Source organism: Anoplolepis gracilipes, chromosome 10 (genome assembly GCF_047496725.1).
Source record: "Anoplolepis gracilipes chromosome 10, ASM4749672v1, whole genome shotgun sequence".
In the NCBI taxonomy this organism is placed as follows: Eukaryota; Metazoa; Arthropoda; class Insecta; order Hymenoptera; family Formicidae; genus Anoplolepis; species Anoplolepis gracilipes.
This window is the reverse complement of record NC_132979.1, coordinates 10,287,234-10,312,285: the sequence shown is the minus strand read 5'-3', so window position 1 is coordinate 10,312,285 and position 25,052 is coordinate 10,287,234. Positions and strand designations below refer to the sequence as shown.

Sequence of the window (25,052 nt, the reverse complement as noted above, 5' to 3'; positions counted from 1 at the left end):
ATTGTAAAAAAATTGATCAAATTATGACTAAGTGGTCCTTTAAAGTAAGAGTACCAGCATTTCAAGTGAAAGAAATATCAGATTCATTAAAAAATATAAGGAATTATATTCCAAAAGAATTTTCACGAAAACCTCGTGATCTGGAAGATGTCAGCAAATGGAAAGCGACTGAACTGCGACAATTTTTATTATATACAGGACCATTCATTTTAAAAAAAGTTTTACCATTGCAAATATATAAAAATTTTATTCTTTCACATACTGCGATTAAAATGCTGATATGTCCAAAATTACAGACAAAATTAATGATGCTGAAAAATATCTAAAACAGTTTGTAATATCTTTCGAACAAATATATGGCAAGCACTTAATGTCTCACAATATTCATAATTTATTACATTTAGCTAACGATGAAAATTTGGAACACTTGACACTTTTAGTGCATTTAAATATGAAAATTATATGAAAACTATAAAAGCTTTGAAAAGCTGATCGTCCACTGCAACAATTATGCAATAGATATGCAGAACTTAAAGCATGTGAAGATATTAATAAAAAGTATCACATTTATCTAAACAAAAATTTCATGGAATACATTGCAAAAGACCTCTTCTCCATGGCTATAATGATCCTCAATATTCGAAAATATCTTTTAAAAACTGTATTCTTACCACAAAAAGTCCCAATAATGGCTGTATTTTGAAAGATGGTTCTATTATTTTAATTTTGAACTTTGTGACATTAATATTCGGAAATGTTTACATAATTGGAAAAAAATTTTTTTTAAAATGTGTATATAAAAGTCCACTACCATTGTCATTATTTAATTGTTTCCAAGTTTCAAATTTATTGAAATTTGAAGCCTGGCCCATTACTGACATTGATAATAAAATTATGTTATTTCCTACAAGAAAATATTATGCTGCAATTCCTCTGTTACATTGCGAAATATCATATGTATATATGTATAACATATTCTAAGTAAAATACTCTTTAAGACTGCCGACTACTCACCATGAAACATCGAATCGACGGTAGAGACATTATAGTTTTGTCTCTTTCTCTAAGCAAGAAATTACAGCCTGATTTATGTTGCGTGGCATTTTTAAATAAAAAGATATTTTAATAAAAAGATTTCAACATGGCTACCGTGACTAGTTGGGAGCCTGAAATGCTAATATAAACTATTAAATAAAATATTTTGAAATCATATTTTTCTTATCATATTATGGCATATATTTAAAAAATTTCAAGTTTATTAGTAAAATATAAAGGTTTTTTACTACCTTAAATTTGGTTTTGTAAACTTTAATTTATTACATAAATTTAAAAGCATGTATAAACAAAAACCTAATTTTAACTTTATTTTATATAATGTTTCATTTTTAATATTGTTGACAGCAAATCTCAAAATTAAAGGAACACTTATGAACGAGTTAAATGTAAAATATCATGTTATTCAATTTAAAGACGGTGTTGAAATTATTCCGTCCTCATGGTTAAATAAAGAGAAGAATATGTGCAAGTATCCTAAATCCAAAAAAAGAGAGATAAAGCCCTTATAAACAAACCCGAGTTAAGTTGGAAAGATTGTATCGTTCTAAGGACATTTGCAATATGCGGTAATGTAAAAATTTTGAATTGTTCAAAATATTACAATAAAACATAAAACTGCAATAATTTCAAAATTATAAGTATATATATTGTAATAAGAATAATATATTATTTTTTATTTTAGACACTTATGAGGAAGCCGATTTAAAATGTAATAAAGCATTGTATACATCAGATGTAAACACAGACATGGATGACAATAATGATGAGAATGAGAACAATTTTGTATAAGAATTAAACATGCTAAAACAAGGAAATGTTCAAACTAATGAAGTACTTAAAAGTACATTGGAAAGTAAGTTATTTAAAAAATGTATAATTGTTTATTTATTATCTAAATATATATATCTAAATATATAATTATTAAAAATTTCTATTTTTACTTTCTAAATTTAAAATGTAAATATTAAAATAAAATTTTTTATATCTAAATAAAAAAATATAATAATTAAGATATAATTCTATATGTAATTATAGTCATATGGTTCTAATCAATCGTCATGTAATTTTAGTCACCACTGTTTAAAAGTTATATAAAAAACATATGAATTTTTAATTATGCATAGAAAATTAGGTAAACGATCATTTATTTAATAATTTTCGGTGCAAACGAGCCTTTCCATGACTGATATTTTCTGCATGAAACTTTATCGTGTTTATAATCGTTGGATTCATATAGATTTAGAACTTTACGCATTATAATAATACAATCTAATGCGTTATATTTCATATTAACTTTAAATCTGTATCTAACCTACAACTTATATGAAACCAGTTTATTAATTTTTCCAATACATAAACAATGATCACGTGCGACGTTTAAAGCCATTTGAAGGTTATCATGACATTGACAATATAAGTCAAAATCAAGATTATTGAAGCTATTTTGTTAAAATGAATAATTTAAATTGAATTAATAGTATATGTAATATATAATAAATATTACGTAAATTAATTATTCTTTTATCTTATACACTTTTTTACATTAAATTAAGAATTTTATATTGCTTTTCAAGATTTAAATATGTTAATGACAAACACAATAACGGAAATAAGAGATTTGAAAATAACAACAAATATTATGAGTACCGATATAAAAGAAATAAAAATGGATATTGTAAACATAAAAATGGATATCCAACGCATGTGTGGTATCATTTCGAAATTAAAAGAAAGTTAAGATTTAACTGCATCACTATCAAAATGTTCCGTTGCTTCACAAGCTGTTGTTGCTTTACATTCGATTTTTCCATTAAAAACAAAAGGACAATTGGATCAATTGGAAAAAGATCTTGGAGAGAGAAAAGCAATTGGTAAGTTTTTATTTTATTTTTAACTGTAATAAATGAATAAATAAACATTATTTTTTATTGTTTCATTGAAAATAGAGTGCATTTTTTGATACAATTGGAGGCATTGATCCAAATGAAACGGTGAAAAGATCTCTAGTAAAGACATTTAGCAACAAATTAGCCACAGAATTTTCATGGCAAGGTCGTAAAAGAAAAAATAAATTATGTAATTTAAAAATAATGGACATAATGTATCGTAAGTGGCACAGACTTGCTTATTACTAAATTTTATATATTATATAAAAATATACTGCGTATTTCATATTTTATCAATTTAAGTAAGTTACTGTTGTTGTACAAGTTCATTGCTGGCTTGTTGTGTTAATATGGATGAAAAAAAATTCAATTTTGTATCCAAGAATGGTTTAGACAAGCTGCAGCACGCTATCGCAATGAAATCCATAAAAACAATGAAGAAGTCCATGAAGATGCAGACAATGCTGTGCCAGTAGAAAATGTTATTATTTTGAATTTAGGCCCAGGAAATAAAGACGTTCAAGTCCCAAACATTGAAAGAATCATAAACATGCAACTTGATCCTACACACTTAGAAAATGAATAATTATAGAACGTTATATTTTTATTAATTATTAAAACAGTTTATGAATATTAATTATAATAATAAGTTTAATATTTTTTTTTATAAAAATTAAGGAGTTGAAAGATATAAGAAAGTTTAAAATTGTTGGTTTTATTTGAATTCTTTGGTATATTTAAGCAACAAAATTTATAAAATTATAATTTTTATTTAATATTATGAGAAATTTAATATTTTTTTATAAGAATTAATAAATTGTAAGACCTAAGAAAGTTCATTTGCGTAAAACTAATTTACTTTGTAATTAAAACAAAATATATTGCGGATTTTTTACACAACTAAAATTAAAAATTTATTAATTACATAAATTAATTGAAATTTTTAATTTTAGTTATAAAAAATCTATAACATATTTTGTTGTTATTTGTACAAAGTAAATTAATTTTATGCAGATGAGATGGATTTTTATTTTTGTTGATCAGTGTAGATAGATATGCAATATATATATATATATATATATATATATATATATATATATATATATATAACCATCAAATAACTTCTATTATATATAAAAAAGGGTATATAAAATGAACATTTTCACTGTGTATAGATATTTAACAGATTAAAAGTAGATATCTAATAGATATCTAACCGTGTACGTAATATACGTATATATAACTCTTATTATATATAAAAAAGTATATTCAAGGCAGACAGTTACACTATACATAGATATTTGACAGATCAAATGTAGATATCTAATATATGTATATACATATATATATATATATATATATATACATATATTAGATATCCACATTTGATCTGTCAAATATCTATGTATAGTGTAACTGTTTGCCTTGAATATACTTTATTATATATATACAGGGTCTCATAACTAACGAGCAACGCTCGTGAGCGGGTAGAGCGAGTTAAATGGAATAGAAAAGTCCTATACCATTTTGCGATTTTCAGAATAATTATTGAGAAATTAATTTACAAAGATGGGCAAATCTGGCGCGAGTATCAGCCCGTTACAAGAAAGATGGCGAGAAGGACGGCCTACCGCAAAAAAGATGGCGAGAAGGACGGCCCAGCGCTAGGCCGGTCGCTAAATAATAATCGCTAATCTATTGTTCTTATCAACGCTCCTCGTCTATGCCCCTGGTAACCGCGAGGCAATGGCGCCTATTTACGCCGCGCGCGCTTAGCGACCATTCTTAGGGTCGTCCTTCTCGCCATCTTTTTTGCAGCAGGCTGATACTCGCGCCGGATTTGCCGATCTTTGTAAATTAAGTTCTCAATAGTTATTCTGAAAATCGCAAAATGGTAAGGACTTTTCTATTCCATTTAATCTGCTCTACCCGCTCACGAGCATTGGCTCGTTAGTTATGAGACACCCTATATATACATATATGTATAATAGATATGTATAACCGTGTATCAAATAACTTTTATTATACGTTAAAGAAAGGTATACAAGGCGGACATTTTCACTATGTATAGATATTTGACAGATAAATGTGGATATCTAATAGATATATATGTATTAATTATAATTCTCTAATATACATATATTAGATGTAATTGTTCTGTGTGGGTAGTAAGTTCAATAATGCTTTTGTGTTTATTAATTACGTTATTAAATATTTCGTTATTGTGACTCTGCTATTCTTATAGATTTGTGTAATACATAGAAGTCACTAGCATGTAAACTTTTTTTTCTAACCTTTAATATTAATTTTAGTAATTTTATTACATTTCAGATTAAAATGGACCAAATAAAAAATTTATCCATAGAAGAATTAGGAGAAAACATAGAAAAAGTCACAGATGAGGAGGCACGAAAGAAGTTTGAAGGTTAGTATTTGTCAATTTATTATTTTGATATCTGCTAAAAGACATTATTGTAACTCCTTTGTATAAATCCGACATATATAATACATGCAGGAAAATTTAGATTTTATTATTATTATCATTATAAAAAAGTGCTTTATTAATGTATATTGTATATTGTTAATGTTATTAACGTGTACGGACATTACAGAGAAACTTTTTTGTTAAATTAGGTAAATAAGTGATTATATCTTTATCCTATATTGATTAAGTGTAATACATACGTAATATCGCAATATGTGCTGATTATTTATCAATTTTAGCTAATTTCTCGTATTTACGTAATTTTTTTTTGTTGTGACTGTAAGATTATTTTTATAAATAAACTTGATCAATAATCATAGTATGTGATAGTTAACCTCAAATATTGATAATGAAATTTTTTTGCACATATTGATAGAGTAATATGTGTAATTTTATTTGTCGCAATTTTCTAACAGGTATAAAAAACAATGATATATTTTATTTGCTAAGATAACTGGCATTCACAAATTAGGAGTCTTTTATTATACAATACAGAATCTTCCACCTTACATGAATTCAGAACTAAGTAGTATTCACGTTTTGCTTTTTTGTTGTTATCTTGACATAAAAAAGTACAAGATGAAAAAAATATTAACCCCTTTCTTAGAAGATTTAATAACATTAGAAAGTGATGAAGGAGTTCCCATATTCTTAGGAGAAGAAAAATATATTTTGCGTGCATCATTGGCTGCGTTTTGTGGGGATGGATTAGCTGTCCACGAAGTATTTAATTTTCTGAGTCCATCTTCTAATTTATTCTGTCGAATGTGCCTTTATACTAGACAAGATTTACATAATGGGAGCATAAAAATTAAACAATCAAGAAATATAGCAGTTTACAATGAGCACTTAAATATACTACATAATGCAAACTACAGTGATAATGTTAAAATATTAACAGGAATGCATGGAGATTGTTGCTTACATTCATCTCATTTCTTTCATATATGTAGAAATTTTACTTTCGATCTAATGCATGATATTCTTTGCGGTATCGGGCCAATGATACTAAAATTACTTCTATTTCGTTATACTGTGGAATTGAAATTGTTTCATATAGATGATTTTAACAACAGAGTAGCATCATTTCAATATGGTTTTGTTGAAAGAAAAAATAAGCCTTCAGCAAATTTCAATGAAAGAATATTGAATCAAAAAGGACATACTTTAAATCAAAAAATTATGCAATTATGGTGTCTTCTTCATGCTTTTCCTTTTTTAATTTCTGATTGGGTGTTAACAGGAGAGAAGCATTTATAACTGATTCTTTTATTATTACGAATTATGGAAATCGTGTTTGCACCAAAAGTTACAATTTCTCTTATGTCTCATTTGAGAGCCCTTATCAGAGAATTCTTAGAAAAATTTAAAAAACTTTTTCTTGATGTACATATGATAAATAAGTTTCATCATTTAACTCACTATCCAGATTGTATCTTGTGGTCAGGACCTCTTCAATTGTACAACTGTATACGTTATGAAGCCAAACATAATGAAATCACTAAGAGTACAAAACATCCATAACTTTAAAAACCCACCGAAAACATTAATAAGGATTGTTCAGTGTTCTCAAAGTGCTAGATGGGGAAGAGGTGATGCCACAACTTTTCGAGCTAAAACATTAAATGGCGAAACAGTTACAGTGCCAAAGTCGTATATATTTACATGCTCTAGGATATGTTGATACCGATTCTATATTTAGCACTAATGCTATAAAAATAGATGGTGTAGAATTTCGACTCAGTTTATTAGTATGTCTCAAAATTGACAAAGAAAACGGAAATCTGCCACTTTTTGGACGTATTATGGAAATTTTAATGTTGAACAAAAACAAAGTATATTTTTTGATCACGTTATATAAAACTGACTTATTTAATACTGATTTTAATGCGTATCATATCGATTGGGAACAAAAAATACAGGTTTTTGTGAATTGTCTTAGTCTTGCATACTACAAACCATTATCTATCTGGTCGGAACCAACATCCGGCCACTTTTATGTCAATCTCCATTACATATTATTATGACGGAAATGGAATATTTTCTCATCTCATCGCTTTAACAAAAAATGTGAGATTTGTTATTATTAGTCTTTTCTTCTAAGATTTTATAAATCTTTAAGCATATATTAATCATTAAACAAACTCAGATTTAATTTTCATGTTCTATCATGTATTGCATTGGATTTTATTTTAAGTAACTTAGAATTTTGTAAAGTCCTAAATTACTTTTATACTTTTTATAATCAATATTAATCTTTATCTATGTTGTAATCTTTTCATATCCTGTGCAAGAAAAATATGAATAATAACTTAAAATTTCACTATTAAAACTGTTTGCTAGTAAAGCATTTTTATAAACATATTATTGTTTATCTTTAGATGAAAAGTTCGAAGGTTCCTCTTTCCTTTTACTCAACGAAAAGGATTTAAATGATATGAAAATAAAGAAAGGAGCAGCAAAGAAAATTCTAAAATTTCTTAAAGATTATTCTCAAGTTTCTTTTGAGGTAATGTACTTACTAATATGTTTGATATAATTTTTCCTATAATGTTTGATATAATTTGTCTACTTTTTTTTCTCTTAGATTGATAAAAATGTAGAGCAATTATTGAGTACAGAAAATCAAATAGAAATTGTTTTGTCTTCAAATATTTTTGTTTTTGAAAATTGGGCAAAAACTAAGGCTGAAATACCATCTACCAGTAACACTACTTTAATTACTGCAATTTTTAATGAAGAGATCTCTATACCTAAAACATGTTTTTACAGATACATACTTATCTTTTTCAGATAACAAAGAAGGAACTAACATAGAGGCTAAAGTTTATGAAATAAGAAAAGAGGCACAAGGTCCTATTCAACCTTATATTATATTAATAAAAGGACAACGTTTAACTTATTTTGTTTAGGCCGATGATGTTACATTGACTCCAAGTATGAATTTGTCAATCATAGCACTTGATTTATTATTTAAGATATATTATATTTTAAATGTCATGTACCCTACAACACTATTCAACTTTTTTAGTTTTTTACAACATTATTGTTTCAAAATCTCATGTGAAAAAGCACATGCTTTTGTATGTTCTATGCATATTAATATTTGTAATACAACACCAGAAAAGTCAGAAGTGAAAGACCAGATATCAGATGTACATTCTAATTTCATTTAATAAAATATGAACTTAATAAAGTTGAATAATGTTTTAGAAAATACTATACATAAATTTATCGAAAAACATTATTTTAAATGGTTATAATTTATTTTCTATAAAAGTTTTTATAAATCGTTTTTTCTTTGTTAAAAATAGTTAACTTAGTTTGCATTTTATATAATAACTAATTATTTAATTTTAATTTCTAACCATGCGTCAATTTTTATGTTTAGTATATCACATAATACATTTTATATGATATCCTAAATATACATTAATTATGTAATATACTAAATATACATTAATTATGTAATATACTAAATAAAATTAAATAATTAATTATTATATAAAATGCAAACCTAGTTAATTATTTTTAACAAAAAGCAACGATTTATAAGAACGTTTAGATATAACAAAATTTTATTAAATGGAAATTTGATTGTTTCGTTGCATTAAATCATATTGTTTAATGGAAAAAATAATTATTATTTGAAATAATATTTCAAATTTGTTCAATTAAAAAAACGTGTTTTGTTTTAATTAACTTATTATTTTGAATGATGCAACATACACATATAAATTATTACCCATACAGCACAAAAAGTTGCAGCGACATTGCAGCAACGTTGCAATATTGCACGTTGCAGTGCAATATTGCAGCAACATTGCAGCAACGGTACAATATTGTACGTTGCAGTGCACTATTGCAGAAACATTGTATAGGCATGATTTGCAATATAGTTCGAACAATGTTATAGCAACATTTCAACAATATTGTAAAAATAATGTATTTTATGCTTTTTATTATATATGTGCGTATATTGCTTAAAGTAAAAGAGTATACAAAAAGTTATAAATGCCTGTCATTATAAACAAAAATATTTTTAAAATTTTCAATCTTATACGATATTGTACGGTCTTTATGAATGCAGCGAGGTTGTGTTGTATCACATGCAGAAGTGTCTTATGGATGAACTTTTCGAGGTTATAGTTACACACGTGCCACGTGGCTAGCAGTGCCTGCATAATTCATATAAAGAAAAGTAACTTATTTAATGCAAATAAATATTAAAATAAGTGCGAGAAAAACAATATATATATATAGAGAAGATATGTAAATGTATAATTATTTTTTTAACAATATTCAATTTTATAGCGATGATTATATAAATCCACTTAACCTAATTTTTGACTAATATCTTTCATGCAGATATTTTGTAATTTCTTATAAAGTATATTGATCGCAAAAGTCTATTGAATAATATAATGCATCTGATTCCAGCTGTGAGAATAATTATAGAGAATTTCAACAATTATATAGAAGAATCTTCTCGGAAGAAATTCATCCCGATTGCGACACTTGCTTTCATCGATATTTTTTGAAGAAATAAAGAAAAATAAAACGATATATAGGAGATAAAAGAGTGTCAGTGGACAACGGTATACTATAACCGCATATACATATAATTACTGGTATGTAAAACATCATATAAATACATTTGGAAAACTATAAGGGCTTTATAGCAGAATAACTGACTCATAATTTTAAAACAATGTTTTATGGTTTAAGTCTGTGTCTTTAATAAAGTAATGCACAATAACAATCTTACGTATTAATGTTTTAAATGTATACATATACAAAGACGTTTTTGTAAGACTTAACGTATAAGACAGATTATTGCAATGTGCATTACTTAAAGACACAGACTTAAATATATAAGTCATTTATTTTATTCAATGCATTTTAAAACATTATTTAATTCCAGTAGTTTATCGATAAAAGATAAATGCTCCTATTATACTGTAAATGACACTTTGAGATATATGAAAAGAAAATTCTATATAACTTATAAAGTTAAAGCTACATATATATATTGAAATAAGTGATTAATTTGCACAAATGTATATTTATTAAATTTGTTAGGTTTCTTATTATATTACCTGCTTAACAATAATACATTTTTTTGCAGTATGATATTGTATTTATGCAATTATTGTTTATTGGGAAATATGAATAACGCACAAAAAAAACTTATTTCTAAACGTCATGCTAGGCGAATTATTTCAAATAATACTAATGTAGATATTGCAGGGTGTTCTGAATATGTTTCAAATTATGATTCTACAAATATTTTTTCTAAGGATTGTTCTAATTTAGATTTAAATGATGATAATATTGATATTTCTAATTCGCATGATACTAATGATAAGAAAGTATTTATTGAATGTACACTCTCAGAGGATTACAATAATTTTCAATATAGTAATAATAATATAGCAAATAGCTCTAACTATCAAAACTGCATTATCAATGATATAAACAATATTGATGATAATAATGATGAAAACGAATTAAGAAATGCTATAGCCACATGGGCAGTATCCCATAATATTACTCAAAACGCATGTAATGATTTATTACATATTTTTCGGCGATATACATCGTATAATATACCTGCAGATATACGGACACTATTACAAACTCCAAGAGCAACTAATGTTTTTAAAATGTGTGAAGGAGAATATTTTCATTTAGGTTTCAAAGATATTATTAAAAAAATGCTCTCAAAAAATTATAGTACTTCTATTAATTTAACTATAAATATTGATGGGCTTCCATTAGCAAAATCATCGCAAGTATCTTTATGGACAATTTTATGTTCTAATACGATCAATATGGCAGTGTATCTTGTTGGTACTTATTTCGGTTTCAAAAACCTACTGATGCTAATGTTTTTTTGCAACCTCTTGTCGACAACTTAATTAATTTAATTAATAATGGTTATAATCATGCTGGAAATATAATCACAATTAGATTATTTGCTTTAATATGTGATGCACCTGCAAAATCTTTTGTTTTATGTATAAAAGGACACTGGTTTTTATAGTTGCACTAAATGTTTAATTAAAGGAAAATATGTAAAGAATAGAATTTGTTTTCCAAATGATAAAACTTATCCTTTAAGAAAAGACGAATTATTTGGATTTAATGCATATAAAAATTTTCAGATTAGTCATTCTATTTTAAATAATGTTCCAGAATTTTTACCTTTAACTAATACACCATTAGACTATATGTTTAGGAGTTGTAAAAAAAATGATAATTCTATGGATGAAAGGCCCATATTCTGTCCGTTTAAATACAAGATCTATTAACAAAATATCACATTTGTTGATGTTATTTAGAAATACTATGCCAAATGATTTTGTTAGAAAACTCAGATCAATAAAAGAAGTTAAACACTGGAAAGCTGTTGAGTTTAGAAATTTTTTATTATATACGGGTCCTATTGTATTAAAATACGTATTAAAACGAGAGATATATATTCACTTTTTGACACTACATGTAGCTATAACAATTCTAATACGTCAACATTTATGTCAAAATAAAGAATTAATAAATTTTGCGGAAGCTTTATTGGATCATTTTGTTAAATCGTTTGAAATACTATACGGCAAACAATATGTTTCGCATAACGTACATAATCTTCTACATATATGTAATGATGTAAGATTATTTGGTTCTTTGGACAACTTCAGCGCTTTTCGCTTTGAAAACTATATGTCATTTATTAAAAGACGATTACGAAAAAATGAGAAACCATTACAACAATTATTTAAAAGATATCATGAAATTGATAACTGTAATATTTTACGTTCAGAACACAATAGCAATAATGAGGCATATTCATGTAAATTTTTACATAACAATGGTCCGATACCTGATACTTTTGATGTCCAGTTTCAATATCAAATGATATCAAATGAAAAATTTAATATAAATTGCAAAAGTTGCAATAATTGTTGTTTATTAAGAAATGGTACATGTATTTTGGTTCTGAACATAGTGCAAAAAAAGAATAAGGACATTTTTCTTATTGGAAAGAAACTTAAGTATGTAAAAGAAGTCTATACATTACCATGTTCATCCAATGATTTTAATATTAAAGTAGTAAAACTAGATCATGATAAAATTATCTTTTGTCCAATTACTGATTTATTGTGCAAAACATGGAAAATTCCTTATGGGAATGATCGAAATACGTTTGCAATATTTCCTCTGAATCATCAAATATAATTTCGTGCGTTATCTAATAGCGTTTTCGAGTGGTAGAATCATTTTCCAGAAGAATGGAATGACTGATGTGATTAGAAAACCCGGAACCCGGGTTGGATTAATCCGTACCGCTGGAAAACGCTATAATAGATTTTTCTTAAAACAATAGAAGGCATATTTACAATTGCGTACATGGAATACCCATAAATAAGAAATGAGTACCGCCAGATTTGTAATTGTGGAATTTCAAGATGGGCTGCAAGTTATACCTTCAATATGATATAATGCAGCTACTTTGTCAACCATTTGGCCTAGCCATTTTAAAACTAAATTACGTATTAATAAGGCTATTATAAAAAAAGAGATGCCAAAAGAAAAATCTGATTGGGATGAGTTACCAATTAAAAAAATTATTGGCTTTACAGGTAAATGAATAATGCAATACATAAATTTTTTTATTATATGTAACTTTTATATCATTTTATTTTATTTTTAATAATTTAGACACGTATGAAGAAGGCTTAAAGAAATTAAAGCTAGTAGAGGATACATCCAATGTAGATATTCCTGTATCATCAAGTGAATTACAAAAACGAGAACAAGAAAGTAAAAACAGAAGACGTCAAAAAGCAGCAAGAAAACATGTATCTAGTTCTGAAGATTCAGATGATTCAGATTTATCTTCTGTTAAAGAGAAAGAAAATAATGTCCCACAAAATAAAATCCTGCCTGCTCTTCCGCAAAAACGTCAGTTTGTTTCAATCGAAAATTATCAGTTACCAAGCACATCTAAACAAAATACAAAAAATGTATTATGCAATAACACTTCCTTTAATACAGTAAACAGTAATGATAAGTATACATATATAATTTATTAAATATGATGTATATTTGCACGATATATGATATTTGTTAAATAATATTTATACTTTAATTTTTAGACTCATATAATGACATTAAGTAATGTAACACGTTATACACAAAATCCTACTAATAATGAACATCTTGATGATACTTATGGTAAGTTTTGAAAATAATTATTTTTTTATATGTTATATACATACTAAGAAATATGCAGGATGTTTCGCGTTTAAATCGACAAACTTGTATATATATTTAGATGTAGAATATGTTTAGAGGTCATTCAACAAAAAAATTCAGATACACTGTAGATCAATTCAGTTCAGTTATCGAGATGCAGATATACAATAATTTTATTAACTAAATAATGTGTATTATTTTAGATTCAGATTTTAAGAAAAATATCATGTGGAAATTAAACAAAATATTATATCAATTGAATAATATTAAAAACAGAGTTATGGCTATATCACAGGAGAAATCTTATGAATTTTGCAATAACCCAGAAATCGATAATCTATTTTCGATATGTACAATGTTTGATTTAATATCCTTCCAAGAAAAACTGGAAAAAAGAAAATTTCAGGACAATGTGGTACGTATGACATATACAAAGTTTTCCTAAATTAGTATTTACTATTTATAATACTATATGTGCATTATAAAGTTGAATTAAAAAAATTAAAGTGAAGGGGAAATTATAATATTATGTTGTTAATAGTATGTTTTAGTATTATTTGGTAATATGGTATTATTTGATAACAATTGTATGATATTATTTGAAAACTTGACTATTTCTTTCAGCTACATTTTTTAAAACTCGTTGGTGGAAATACGGCAAATATTATAATACGAAATATATTTAAAAAAGTATTAACCGATAATGTAGCCAAACATTTTAGTTGGGCTGGGAAAAAAAATAAACGAAGCTTTAAAGATTTAAAACTTTCAAAAGTTGTCATCCGTAAGTGTCATTTTTATATATCATTTAACATTAATTTTATTTAATTTAAAAAAATCTGACAAATTTTAGATTTACATTAATATAAAATTAATTTAAAATATATATATATTAAATAATATACCTCTATGTATTACAGAAGCTGTCCATATGTCGCATAAAGATATTACAGATAGCGACATTGCAGAGTATGCATCAAAGTGGCTTGCCCAAGCCACTGTAAGAATTGCAAGAGAAAAAGTTGAAGAAACAGAAAAATAAGAATATATATCCATTATATACATAATTAATATACACTATACGTAAAGTTGCATTTTATTTTATTATTTCATGATGTTTATTTGTAATTCTTTAGTCTGTGATTTATTATGACACATGAATAGTAGACACATGAATTCGTTTTTTATATTTTATTTTTTGTTTTAAAAGACAGATGTCCACAATATAATTTTTGTAAAAGTTAGTATATCTGTCTTGGATACCAAAGACATAATTGTTTTATATGTATAGCATATATAACGTTAATAACTATGTATTTTTGTAAAATTAATAATATAATCTTATAAAGGAATAAGAAATAAAAAACATTTATTTATATAATAATATTATTATATATACACGTATAATATATTTATACACACGCACGCACGCACACGCACGCACGCACACACGCGCGCACACACACACACGCACGCAAACACACGCACACACACACACACACACACGCACACACACACATACACACACACACACACACACGCACATACACACACACACACACACAAATTCAAAATACTTCATTCAATTTCAAATGACTGATGTATTATTTTGTAATTTAACGAATGCAAATTAATTATTAAGTCATATATATATATATATATATATATATATAAAAGTTACTCATTACTTTGCATTTGTTAAATTACAAAATACAGTCATTTGAAATTGGCTGAATTATTTTGAATAGCCTTGTAATAATATTGCATATATATTTTACTGTAATATTGCTACAATATTATATAATAATATTGCATATATATTTTACTGCAATATTGCTACAATATTATACAGTAACATTTCTAAAGCGGACATTTTACCGTTGCAGCAATCTTGCAGCAATATTTCGCAACTTCTATGCAATATTACAATGTTTTAGTGTAATATCTATGCAATGTTTCTGCAACATTTCCGTGCTGCATGGGTATAAGTTCATATAGATTTATATAAATAAATTATATTCGTAAAGATCATAGCATATAAAAATTATATAGTAACATTTCTAAAGCGGACATTTTACCGTTGCAGCAATCTTGCAGCAATATTTCGCAACTTCTATGCAATATTACAATGTTTTAGTGTAATATCTATGCAATGTTTCTGCAACATTTCCGTGCTGCATGGGTATAAGTTCATATAGATTTATATAAATAAATTATATTCGTAAAGATCATAGCATATAAAAATATTTTACCAATAAGGGTTAAGTTGTTTGAATTATTTTTCTTTAAATATCTCATCATGATTTAGAAAAAAATAAAAAAATTTTTATATTTATTCTTATATATTCATTTTAAAATGAATTTTCTAAGAAAATTGAAGAAACTAGTTCAATAAAAGCAAGTAAATATTAAAAAAATAAAATTCATTAAATTAATAAAATAATAAAATTGAGTCAGTGATGAAATTGTTTACATAAAACAACTAAATTATTTAAAACAATATGATAAATTTTTTAAATAAAACAATAAAATTATTTAAACGAAATAATAAAAGTAAATATTAAAACAATAAAATTCATTAAATTAATAAAATAATAAAATTGAGTCAGTGATGGAATTGTTTACATGAAACAATTAAATTATTTAAAACACTATGATAAATTTTTCAAATAAAACAATAAAATTATTTGAGCGAAATAATAAAAGTAAATATTAAAACAATAAAATTCATTAAATCAATAAAATAATAAAATTGAGTCAGTGATGAAATTGTTTATATAAAACAACTAAATTATTTAAAATAATATAAAGAATTTTTTAAATAAAACAATAAAATTATTTAAGCGAAATAATAACAAAGTTTGAGTCAAAGGAAAAATAACATTGTTTCAAAAAATATTTTATTTTATGCAAACATATACCTATGTTTTTTGAAAGTCAAACAAGTTTTGTTAGTTTAAACATTAGTTGGGTTGGACTATTCCAATGGTTAAATTTATTTGACTTAAATAAAATTTATTAAATCCAAAGAAATATTTCTCTCTGTGTAGTTTAGATAATGATATAGTTCCTGACGCAGCGAACACTATATATGTATAGTAATAATATTATTTTAAAGCTGGTGAAAAAAGACAATGAAGGAGTGATCTAAGAATTTAGATGTTTATTTTTTATAACTAATTTAAATGTTTAGCTTAATTATTTAATATTAAATAATTAATTGGCTATCATCAAATGAAATTAATAGAGATAGACACACACATTGAATTTTATAAATAAAAATATAAATAAAATATAAATAAAAATAATCAATAAAATAATAAAAAATATATAAATAAAATAATAGTAAGCACAGAATATATAAGATAAGAAAAATTTATTAAATAAAATAATTATTATAACATTAAACGTGAACTTACGTAAAATAATAAATTAATTTTATAAAAGCAAGTTTAATTTACATAGAACATTTGATGATATAATGATAAATCATGAATAATAAAATCATCATTAACAATAATGTTAAGTAAAAATGAATTTATATGAAATATTTTCACATTAATATTTTAAAAATATTCTATTCTAATATTTAAAAAATATTCTACAGTGCCTAAATCGTGTAAGACTGCTGAAATGGTCAAATTATTTCTCGGTCGAAGGTTCAAATTGGTTTCTCGGTCGAAGGTTCAGAAACAAAAAATATGAATTCCTCGGGGACAATAAAAGTGAAAACCAATTTCCCTTAGCCATTGTGTCATAAAACAGTAAAAATTTCTACTTACCTTAGAGTTGCAATAAAATATTCTAGATAATTCTAAAATTTTCCAAACCATGTGTAGCTAATATTATAGAAGGCATGATCTGACGAACACTGCGTGGAAAGTCGTTGACAATTTTTGTATCCTCCATGTGTTTCTTTTTTGTCCTTTTGAATCTAAACAATAAATTCACGGTGTTATAGGCAAATTATTTCGAAAAAATTTGATTAATGCATATGAAGTAAAGTTATTATTAAGTATGACAAGAGAAATTGAGGGAATAGCTTTTTATAATTGCGTTCACTGTTAAATATATTCCGATATGCGCGAAATTGTTAACAGAGACAGGATTATAATACTGTACGATCGAAAAACGTGTTGATTTCTTTTCAACAGGTACAACGTGTTTTAGATATTGAAAAGCTTCTAGAATTACTAACTTTAAATATTAATAATTTTTATTACATGAGCAAGTGTCCTTATTGCAATATCTTACCGTGCGACGCTGGTGGTCCTCAATTGGCAAAATTCATTTTGACTATTGCAACAACAAGCAGATCTTGATGATCCTTTCATCACGAGATTCGGTATGTAATTAATCTTAGTAACTAATTTGTGTTATTGTATGCCAGCTCAAAAGATATTTAATAGAAATTGAAATGAGATTGGTTTCACTAAGACAACTGAATTTACTAATATTAATTTAATATTTATATTCTTCAGATTTATATTATCTAAGTTACGTAAAAATCTTTCAATAGAGATAAAATATAGTAAGTTAACACTAGAAAGTGAATGGAACACTAGAGTTAAAAGTGACTGATCGACGCGAAGTTCGGAGTTAAACTGACTGATTTCGAGCCCGCACTCAGGTCCTTTGAAACAGCGGGGTGGGGTGGAGCGGCGGCTCGGTCCTTGCGCCAAACCTACACAGTAAAAGTTATGATATTTCATTTATCTGCATTTCCAGTAAAAAATTGTGATCAAAGTAAAGAAATTACATCAGGTAGCACATTTATCTCTTACACGGAAAAAATTAATTCTACTGGAAAAATAAGGTTGCCGATTTAGCAAAGCAATAATTTGCTATATAAATTGGATAAATATAATTAATTGTAATTAGATTTGTTAATGCAGAAATAAAGTTTTATTTGAAAGGAATTATCAGCATGTTTATACAATAAATTAAATTTTGTTATTATTTTAATTATGGCAACATATTACTTAGTATTAAAAAACGATATAAGTTTAAAAATTACATTTTAATAATTTTAATTAAAAAGGATGTTCCTGTTATAATGGATAGTTGTTAAAAATATGTCGAATTATTTAATTTTATTTCAAAAACTACTTTTTATAGTGAGTTAACTTTTTAATTTTTAACAACTTTTTCATTATTAATAAACATGTTGTAAAAAAAATTTATTTCAAATTAATAACACATAATTTTATTTAAAATTTATTTATATTAGGAAAGTTATTATAGTTAAAACAATTTTTTAATTAGTTAAATTTCTTTATTGAAAAAATAACTTATTCCTAATATATTAATAAATTTTTAATAAAATTATAAATGTTATTAATTTAAAGCAAATTTATTTATGACATATTTACAGCATATCTTTTAGTAAATAAACTTAAATAAATGAAAATCACTTAAATTTATTTATTGTATAAATTATAATTTGATTACAATTTATCGTATTGCTCGTGCGTCGATAAATTCATCCATATGCATATATAGTTCTTTTATGTTTTGGCACACACGATAATTTCTGACTAAGCGAAGCATTTCATGTATTGTAAATATGATATTACACACTAGGATAGTCATAGGGAATTTCTTATAAGATTATAATCTTAAAATTATCAAATATATACAATAATATATAAATTTGCAATTTAATTATTGCATGTTTAATATTTCTTTTATTACCATGTGGAATTCTTTAAATCTTCTTTTTTCCTATTTAGAATTTCGCGTAAACCGATGTGTATCTATACAAACAATTATTAAATCACTCAAAACCATGTAACAATTACTCAAACTATACGAAACAATAAAATATAATTTAATTCATAAAATAGTAGTTACGGCACTATTTTTACAACTTAAATAATGCTTTATCTTTTTTAGCAAACAAGCTTATTTCGTGAAAGTTTTTAATTACATTTGTATTAAAGGGGGAACCTGTTTATAAGGTCAAAAAATCGATTTTTTGTTTTAATCGATAGTAACATTCTTAAAGAATATACTTTTAAAATTATAAAGTAAAATTCGAAGTATTTTTGAAATTAAAAAACGGCTTAAAGAACACAGATGTTGTCGAGTTTCTATGTATATAAAATCTATATATATAGATTTTATGTTTGAGTATAGGTGAACAAGTAATTCAATATACAAAAAAATAAATTCTGGTCGGAAAATTGAAAATCTTTTTTGCGGTGCTTTTATTGCTGCGGGTGTCTTCAAGGTTATTTTTTAAAGGATTTTCAAAGATTATTCCACCATTTAAAAATTATAAATTTCTTAGGAATATCGGCACACAATACAAAATATTCGCCACGCGCATTACGGTACAGGAGTGATGCTGCCAAAGTAACACAAAGGAGGCTCGTATAGCTTGTAAATTCGAGCAAATTAGCATGAAAATGCTGTAAGTTATCAATAACCTGTTATATATGTATAGCTCCAAAAAGGGCTATATACTATATATATATATATATATATATATATATATATATATATATATATATATATATATACTAAAAATCAAATTTTTTCAATCAAATAAATACATTTTGTTAATTTTAATTTTTTTAACTTAAATAAATATATATTTTATTTTTTTAAAATATTTTATTATATTAAATAAGTTATTATTTGCATATAGCAAAAATTATATTTTCTTAAAATTATTTATTAAAAATTTTAATGTAAAAAATGTTTATTTAAAAATAAAAAATGATTTATTATAATTAATATAACCTGTATTTTTTAAATAAGCAGCCAAAAATTAAACAATATTTTTTTAAATAAAATAATTTTGTATAATAAAAATAAAAAACAAATTTTGTTGATATTTTTTCTTAAAAGAAAAAAAATATTTTTTAAATTGAGACTGAACTTGAAAATCCGTTAATTGTAGAGACATGGGATTAATATATTAAATATTAGAAAGCAAAAGCAATATTTTTGCAACGTTTAATTGGAATAGGCAGTTTATGTTTATTATATGTATATGCATATTTACATGCATAACATATTAATAATAGAATTTTTAATATCTTTATTAATAATTTTATTTCTTATTATTATAAATTTTTAATATATATTATTATATTATTTGTTATTATTATTATATTTATTATTTGTTAATATAATTTTATTTATTATTTATAATTATTTATAAAAATAAAAATTATTTAGCGAGAAAAATTTTGGCGATTTGTGGCGTAACATACGGACTTCAATATATTTCTTATAGTGACGCGCTTGAAGTATAGCGTTCAGCGGCTCGGCCGTCGAGCCTCGAGCGCTAGTGGGGGAATAGAAGGTGGCGGTTATTGTGTATCTAGACGATCATTGTGTTGAGATGTATGAAAAAACAAAATAAAGGTACAAACAAAAATACATCAGCAGCGTACGCGACATTTAACGCTTGTGTCTTATTTCGTCTGACAAGGGGAGTATACGACGTGTTGGTCACCGATTCAAACGAGGATTTTTTTATGTGTAGTACTTAATTAGAAACAAGTTCTGTTAAAGCGAGAGAACGCGCTTCTCAAGCATTCGTCTGAAAAAAAAAAATTGTAGGTTTGCCAGCATTTCTTAAGACGATAAAGCATTATCGAAGCGCCCTGGTGGCTCGGTTGGTAGCGTTCTTCTTTTGTAACCGCGAAATCCCTGAATCGAATCTCGCCGTGTGTAATTATTTTTTTTCTTTTATTTTTGTGTAATTTATTTTTTTTGTTCCTAGGAATATTTTATAACATTAATAAATAAATATTACAGTTTTTTTTAATAATTGACATTTAATTTTTAACATTTTGTTCCATATATTAAAAGAAAATTCGAATGCTTTCTTGTCAAAAATATAATATAAGGAAATGTTTAATATACGAGAAATATATTACTAATAAAATAAATAAGTAAATAACAATTATCAATAATAACGCGGATATTTTGGTAATTTAAAAGTTTTATACGTTAGAGCTATATTTTTATTTTTATGCTCGGTCTCGGATCACTTTTCGTATACCTGACTTTGAGCAACAATAGCTACGAGTTTCGACCGTAGGGGATCAGTCGCTTTGTTGAAGAAGAGAGGGGAAGGTCGTACATGAGAAGACAGGCAAAGTGGTTTGTAAAATAGTCGACCGTTAGTTACGACTGTACAAAGAAGACGGTATAAACAGTGCCGCACAGTACCGTGAAAATTTCGAAGATGGAATCAACATCTGTTTCTTCGATAAAAAGTGATGTTGAACAAAAAGAATCGCTTGCAGGAAGTAGGAAAGATGAAGAAGTTTTGTTAAACGAGGAATTTGCGAAACTCCAGCTGACAATGAAAGGTGCCGTCGTTTACATGGATAAGCTTCTTGAAGAAAATAATTTGATTACACCAGAACCACCTTTCACGATTTCTTATGAATCGATGCTTATCGGAGAAGAAATGTATCAGAACACTGTGCAAATGATTGCAGAAAAAAAATTAATCACCGATGAAAAATTAATAGCTTTTCATGAAGTTGACGAAACTACAATAATTTTTTCCGGGAAGTAGAATATATTGACTCTGAAGATTCTAATGAATATCATCCGGATGAAAAGAAAGCGAAACAAGTAGCTCTAACGTATAAAACTTTTAAATTACCAAAATGTCCGCATTATTATTGATAATTGTTATTTACTTATTTTATTAGTAGTAATATATTTCTCGTATATTAAACATTTCCTTATATTATATTTTTGACAGAAAGCATTCAAACTTTCTTTTAATATATGGAACAAAATGTTAAAAAATAATGTCAATTATTAAAAAAAACTGTAATATTTATTTATTAATGTTATAAAATATTCCTAAGAACAAAAAAAAATAAATTACAGAAATAAAAGAAAAAAAATAGTTACACACGGCGAGATTCGATCCAGGGATCTCGCGGTTACAAAAGAAGAACGCTACCAACCAAGCCACCGAGGCGCTTCAATAACTCTTTATCGCAACATCTTAAGAAATGCTGGCAAATCTTCAATATTTTTTTGAGACAAATGCTTGAGAAGCGCGTTCTCTCGCTTTAACAGAACTTGTTTCTAATTAAGTACTACACATAAAAAAATCCTCGTTTGAATCGGTGACCAACACGTCGTATACTCTCCTTGTGAGCTCGCTGACGAGACAAGTTAGATTTTTGTGATATTGTGCTTTGTATTGTGCTTAAGTTATTATTTCGATATAAGTTCACGTTGGAAAGTAAGGCAAATGGCTGATGCAATAGTGCAACAAATATTAAAAGACTTAAAGCTGGAAAATCTCATTGAAAATTTCAATAGTAAGTATATTTATATATATATTATTTTTAATATTAGTAATAATATATTTTATCATGCTTTTACATTTTATAAAAAAGCTTTACTTATGAATTTTTAAGTAATAAGATAAAAGTACAGCTTTTTTTATTTTAAAGTATAGCTTCTTTTATTTTAAATGAAAGAGTTTTTATTTTATAATTTTAATAACAATTTTGAAATGCATTTTGCAATATTTTTTAACATTGTATAATATATAATAAAAATTACAATTCTGATATTTCTCTTTGTAAGAACATATGATTACTGTGGATATATTAGAACATTTATCAAAATCTGTTATATCTGAATTAATACCACTTATTGGTCAGAGAGCCATATTCTTATCTTATTGGAAAAAGCATTATAATATTACAGATGTATGTCAAACATCATCAAGTAAAAAAGGGTAAACTTAATAAATTGTCAATTTATTTATTAAAAATCGTTTATTTCTTATTTAAATATTTTTTAAAATAATGTGTTTTTCCTTATATTAGAAATTACAAGAAAAGGAAAAAAATGAAACATTAGTCGATTTATGTTTAGATAAAGATGAGGAAAACTTATTAAAGCAGCAAAATAATTATAAAACAGCAAAAGTTATAAAGAATTTATGGAAATTCTAAATAGGAAAAAAGAAGATTTAAAGAATTCTACATTAAAAAACATACTTTTAAAATATAAAATAGGTGAACGAATTTTAACATATTACAAAACAGAGAATCAATTACAAGAAAATTTCAGAAATAAATTATGCGATATTATCATTTCTGATATTGAAAATAAAAATGCAAAGTATGATTTTATAAATATGTTATCTTATTTTTATTAATATTAGATATATTATAATTCTTTAATATGCTCTTTAACATTTTTACAGGTTAACAAATGATTTGGCTAATTACATTTCAAAAATGATAGTTATCATTTTTCCTACTGAAGTAGCAATAACATATTATATACCATCTATTTCGAAAAAAAATGTTATTATAAAAAAATCAATCATTACCAGCGGTAAATTAATGAATAAGTGACAAAACAGACATAATTTAAATAAAAAATTCGAATCTAGATTGAAAAAAGAAGAGAATAATAATGAAGAAGATGGTATATACAGGGTGTCCCAGAACAACTTTCCGTCCGTAAAATGACGTATTTCTGACACAATTCTAAGACAATTTTTCCTTTACCAAAATTTGATTTGAAGCGTAGTTTTTGAGTTATAAGCAAAAACAGTTAGCAAATCATACGTCGAGTATAGAAGGCAGGCAGGAGCGGCGCGGCGCACCGCGAGCGCGGGCGCAGCTGACCGTCCGACGAGTGATTACCGCCGCATGAGTCGCTAACTATTTTATCTTATAACATAAAATTATGCTTTAAATAAAATTTTGTTAAAGAAGAAAATGTCTTATAATTACGTCAGGAATAAGTGTTTCTTAAAATAACGTTACTTTAATGACTAAAAGTTGTTCCGGATCGCCGACCGTCGGACGCTGCAATCTGTAGCTGATTGCTACACGCGATGTGTGTATGTCTGAGTGTGTGCGTAAAAGAAAGAGACAGAGTGAGTGAGAGAAAGAGAGAGAGAAATAACCGTCTCTGCGACGGCGATGCTCCTTCAATTGTCGTCGACGACTTCAAACCGATCGATATATTGATTTTCCGGCTCAGCTGAGAGACACATCGCGTGTAACAATCAGCTGATCGGAGCGTCCGACATTATTTTAAGGAACACTTATTCCTGACGTAATTATAAGACATTTTCTTCTTTACCAAAATTTTATTTAAAGCATAATTTTATGTTATAAGATAAAATAGTTAGCGACTCATACGGCGGTAATCACTCGTCGGACGGTCAGCTGCGCCCGCGCTCGCGGTGCGTCGCGCGGCTCCTGTCTGCATTCTGTACTTGACGTGTGATTTGCTAACTATTTTTGCTTATAACTTAAAAACTACGCTTTAAATCAAATTTGGGTAAAGGAAAAATTGTCTTAAAATTGTGTCAGGAATACGTCATTTTACGGACGGAAGGTTGTTAA

At 26.1% G+C, this 25,052-nt stretch overlaps 1 protein-coding gene and 2 long non-coding RNA genes across 3 annotated transcripts; all 3 read left to right on the top strand.

The window, feature by feature from the left end:
• The first annotated feature begins 5,279 nt into the window (after positions 1–5,279).
• LOC140670548 (uncharacterized) lies at positions 5,280–8,267 on the top strand. Its single transcript, XM_072901205.1, has 3 exons — positions 5,280–5,367; positions 7,809–7,936; positions 8,015–8,267. Exons 1-3 carry the CDS (start codon positions 5,280–5,282, stop codon positions 8,222–8,224), a joined length of 426 nt encoding a protein of 141 aa, XP_072757306.1. The 3' UTR covers positions 8,225–8,267.
• A 1,197-nt stretch (positions 8,268–9,464) lies between these two features.
• Positions 9,465–10,676, top strand: LOC140670546 (uncharacterized). Its single transcript, XR_012047582.1, has 3 exons — positions 9,465–9,705; positions 9,868–10,058; positions 10,556–10,676. It is a non-coding gene; the product is annotated as an uncharacterized lncRNA (long non-coding RNA).
• Positions 10,677–13,263: 2,587 nt separating this feature from the next.
• LOC140670544 (uncharacterized) lies at positions 13,264–14,770 on the top strand. The gene is made up of 4 exons (XR_012047580.1): positions 13,264–13,662; positions 13,887–14,098; positions 14,308–14,467; positions 14,604–14,770. It is a non-coding gene; the product is annotated as an uncharacterized lncRNA (long non-coding RNA).
• Positions 14,771–25,052: the final 10,282 nt, after the last annotated feature.

Coding starts and splice junctions, on each gene's coding strand:
- LOC140670548 (XM_072901205.1), top strand. CDS start 5,280: ATGGACCAAATAAAAAATTTATCCATAGAAGAATTAGGAGAAAACATA. Junction 5,368..7,808: donor GGCACGAAAGAAGTTTGAAG/GTTAGTATTTGT, acceptor GTTTATCTTTAG/ATGAAAAGTTCGAAGGTTCC. Junction 7,937..8,014: donor ATTCTCAAGTTTCTTTTGAG/GTAATGTACTTA, acceptor TTTTTCTCTTAG/ATTGATAAAAATGTAGAGCA.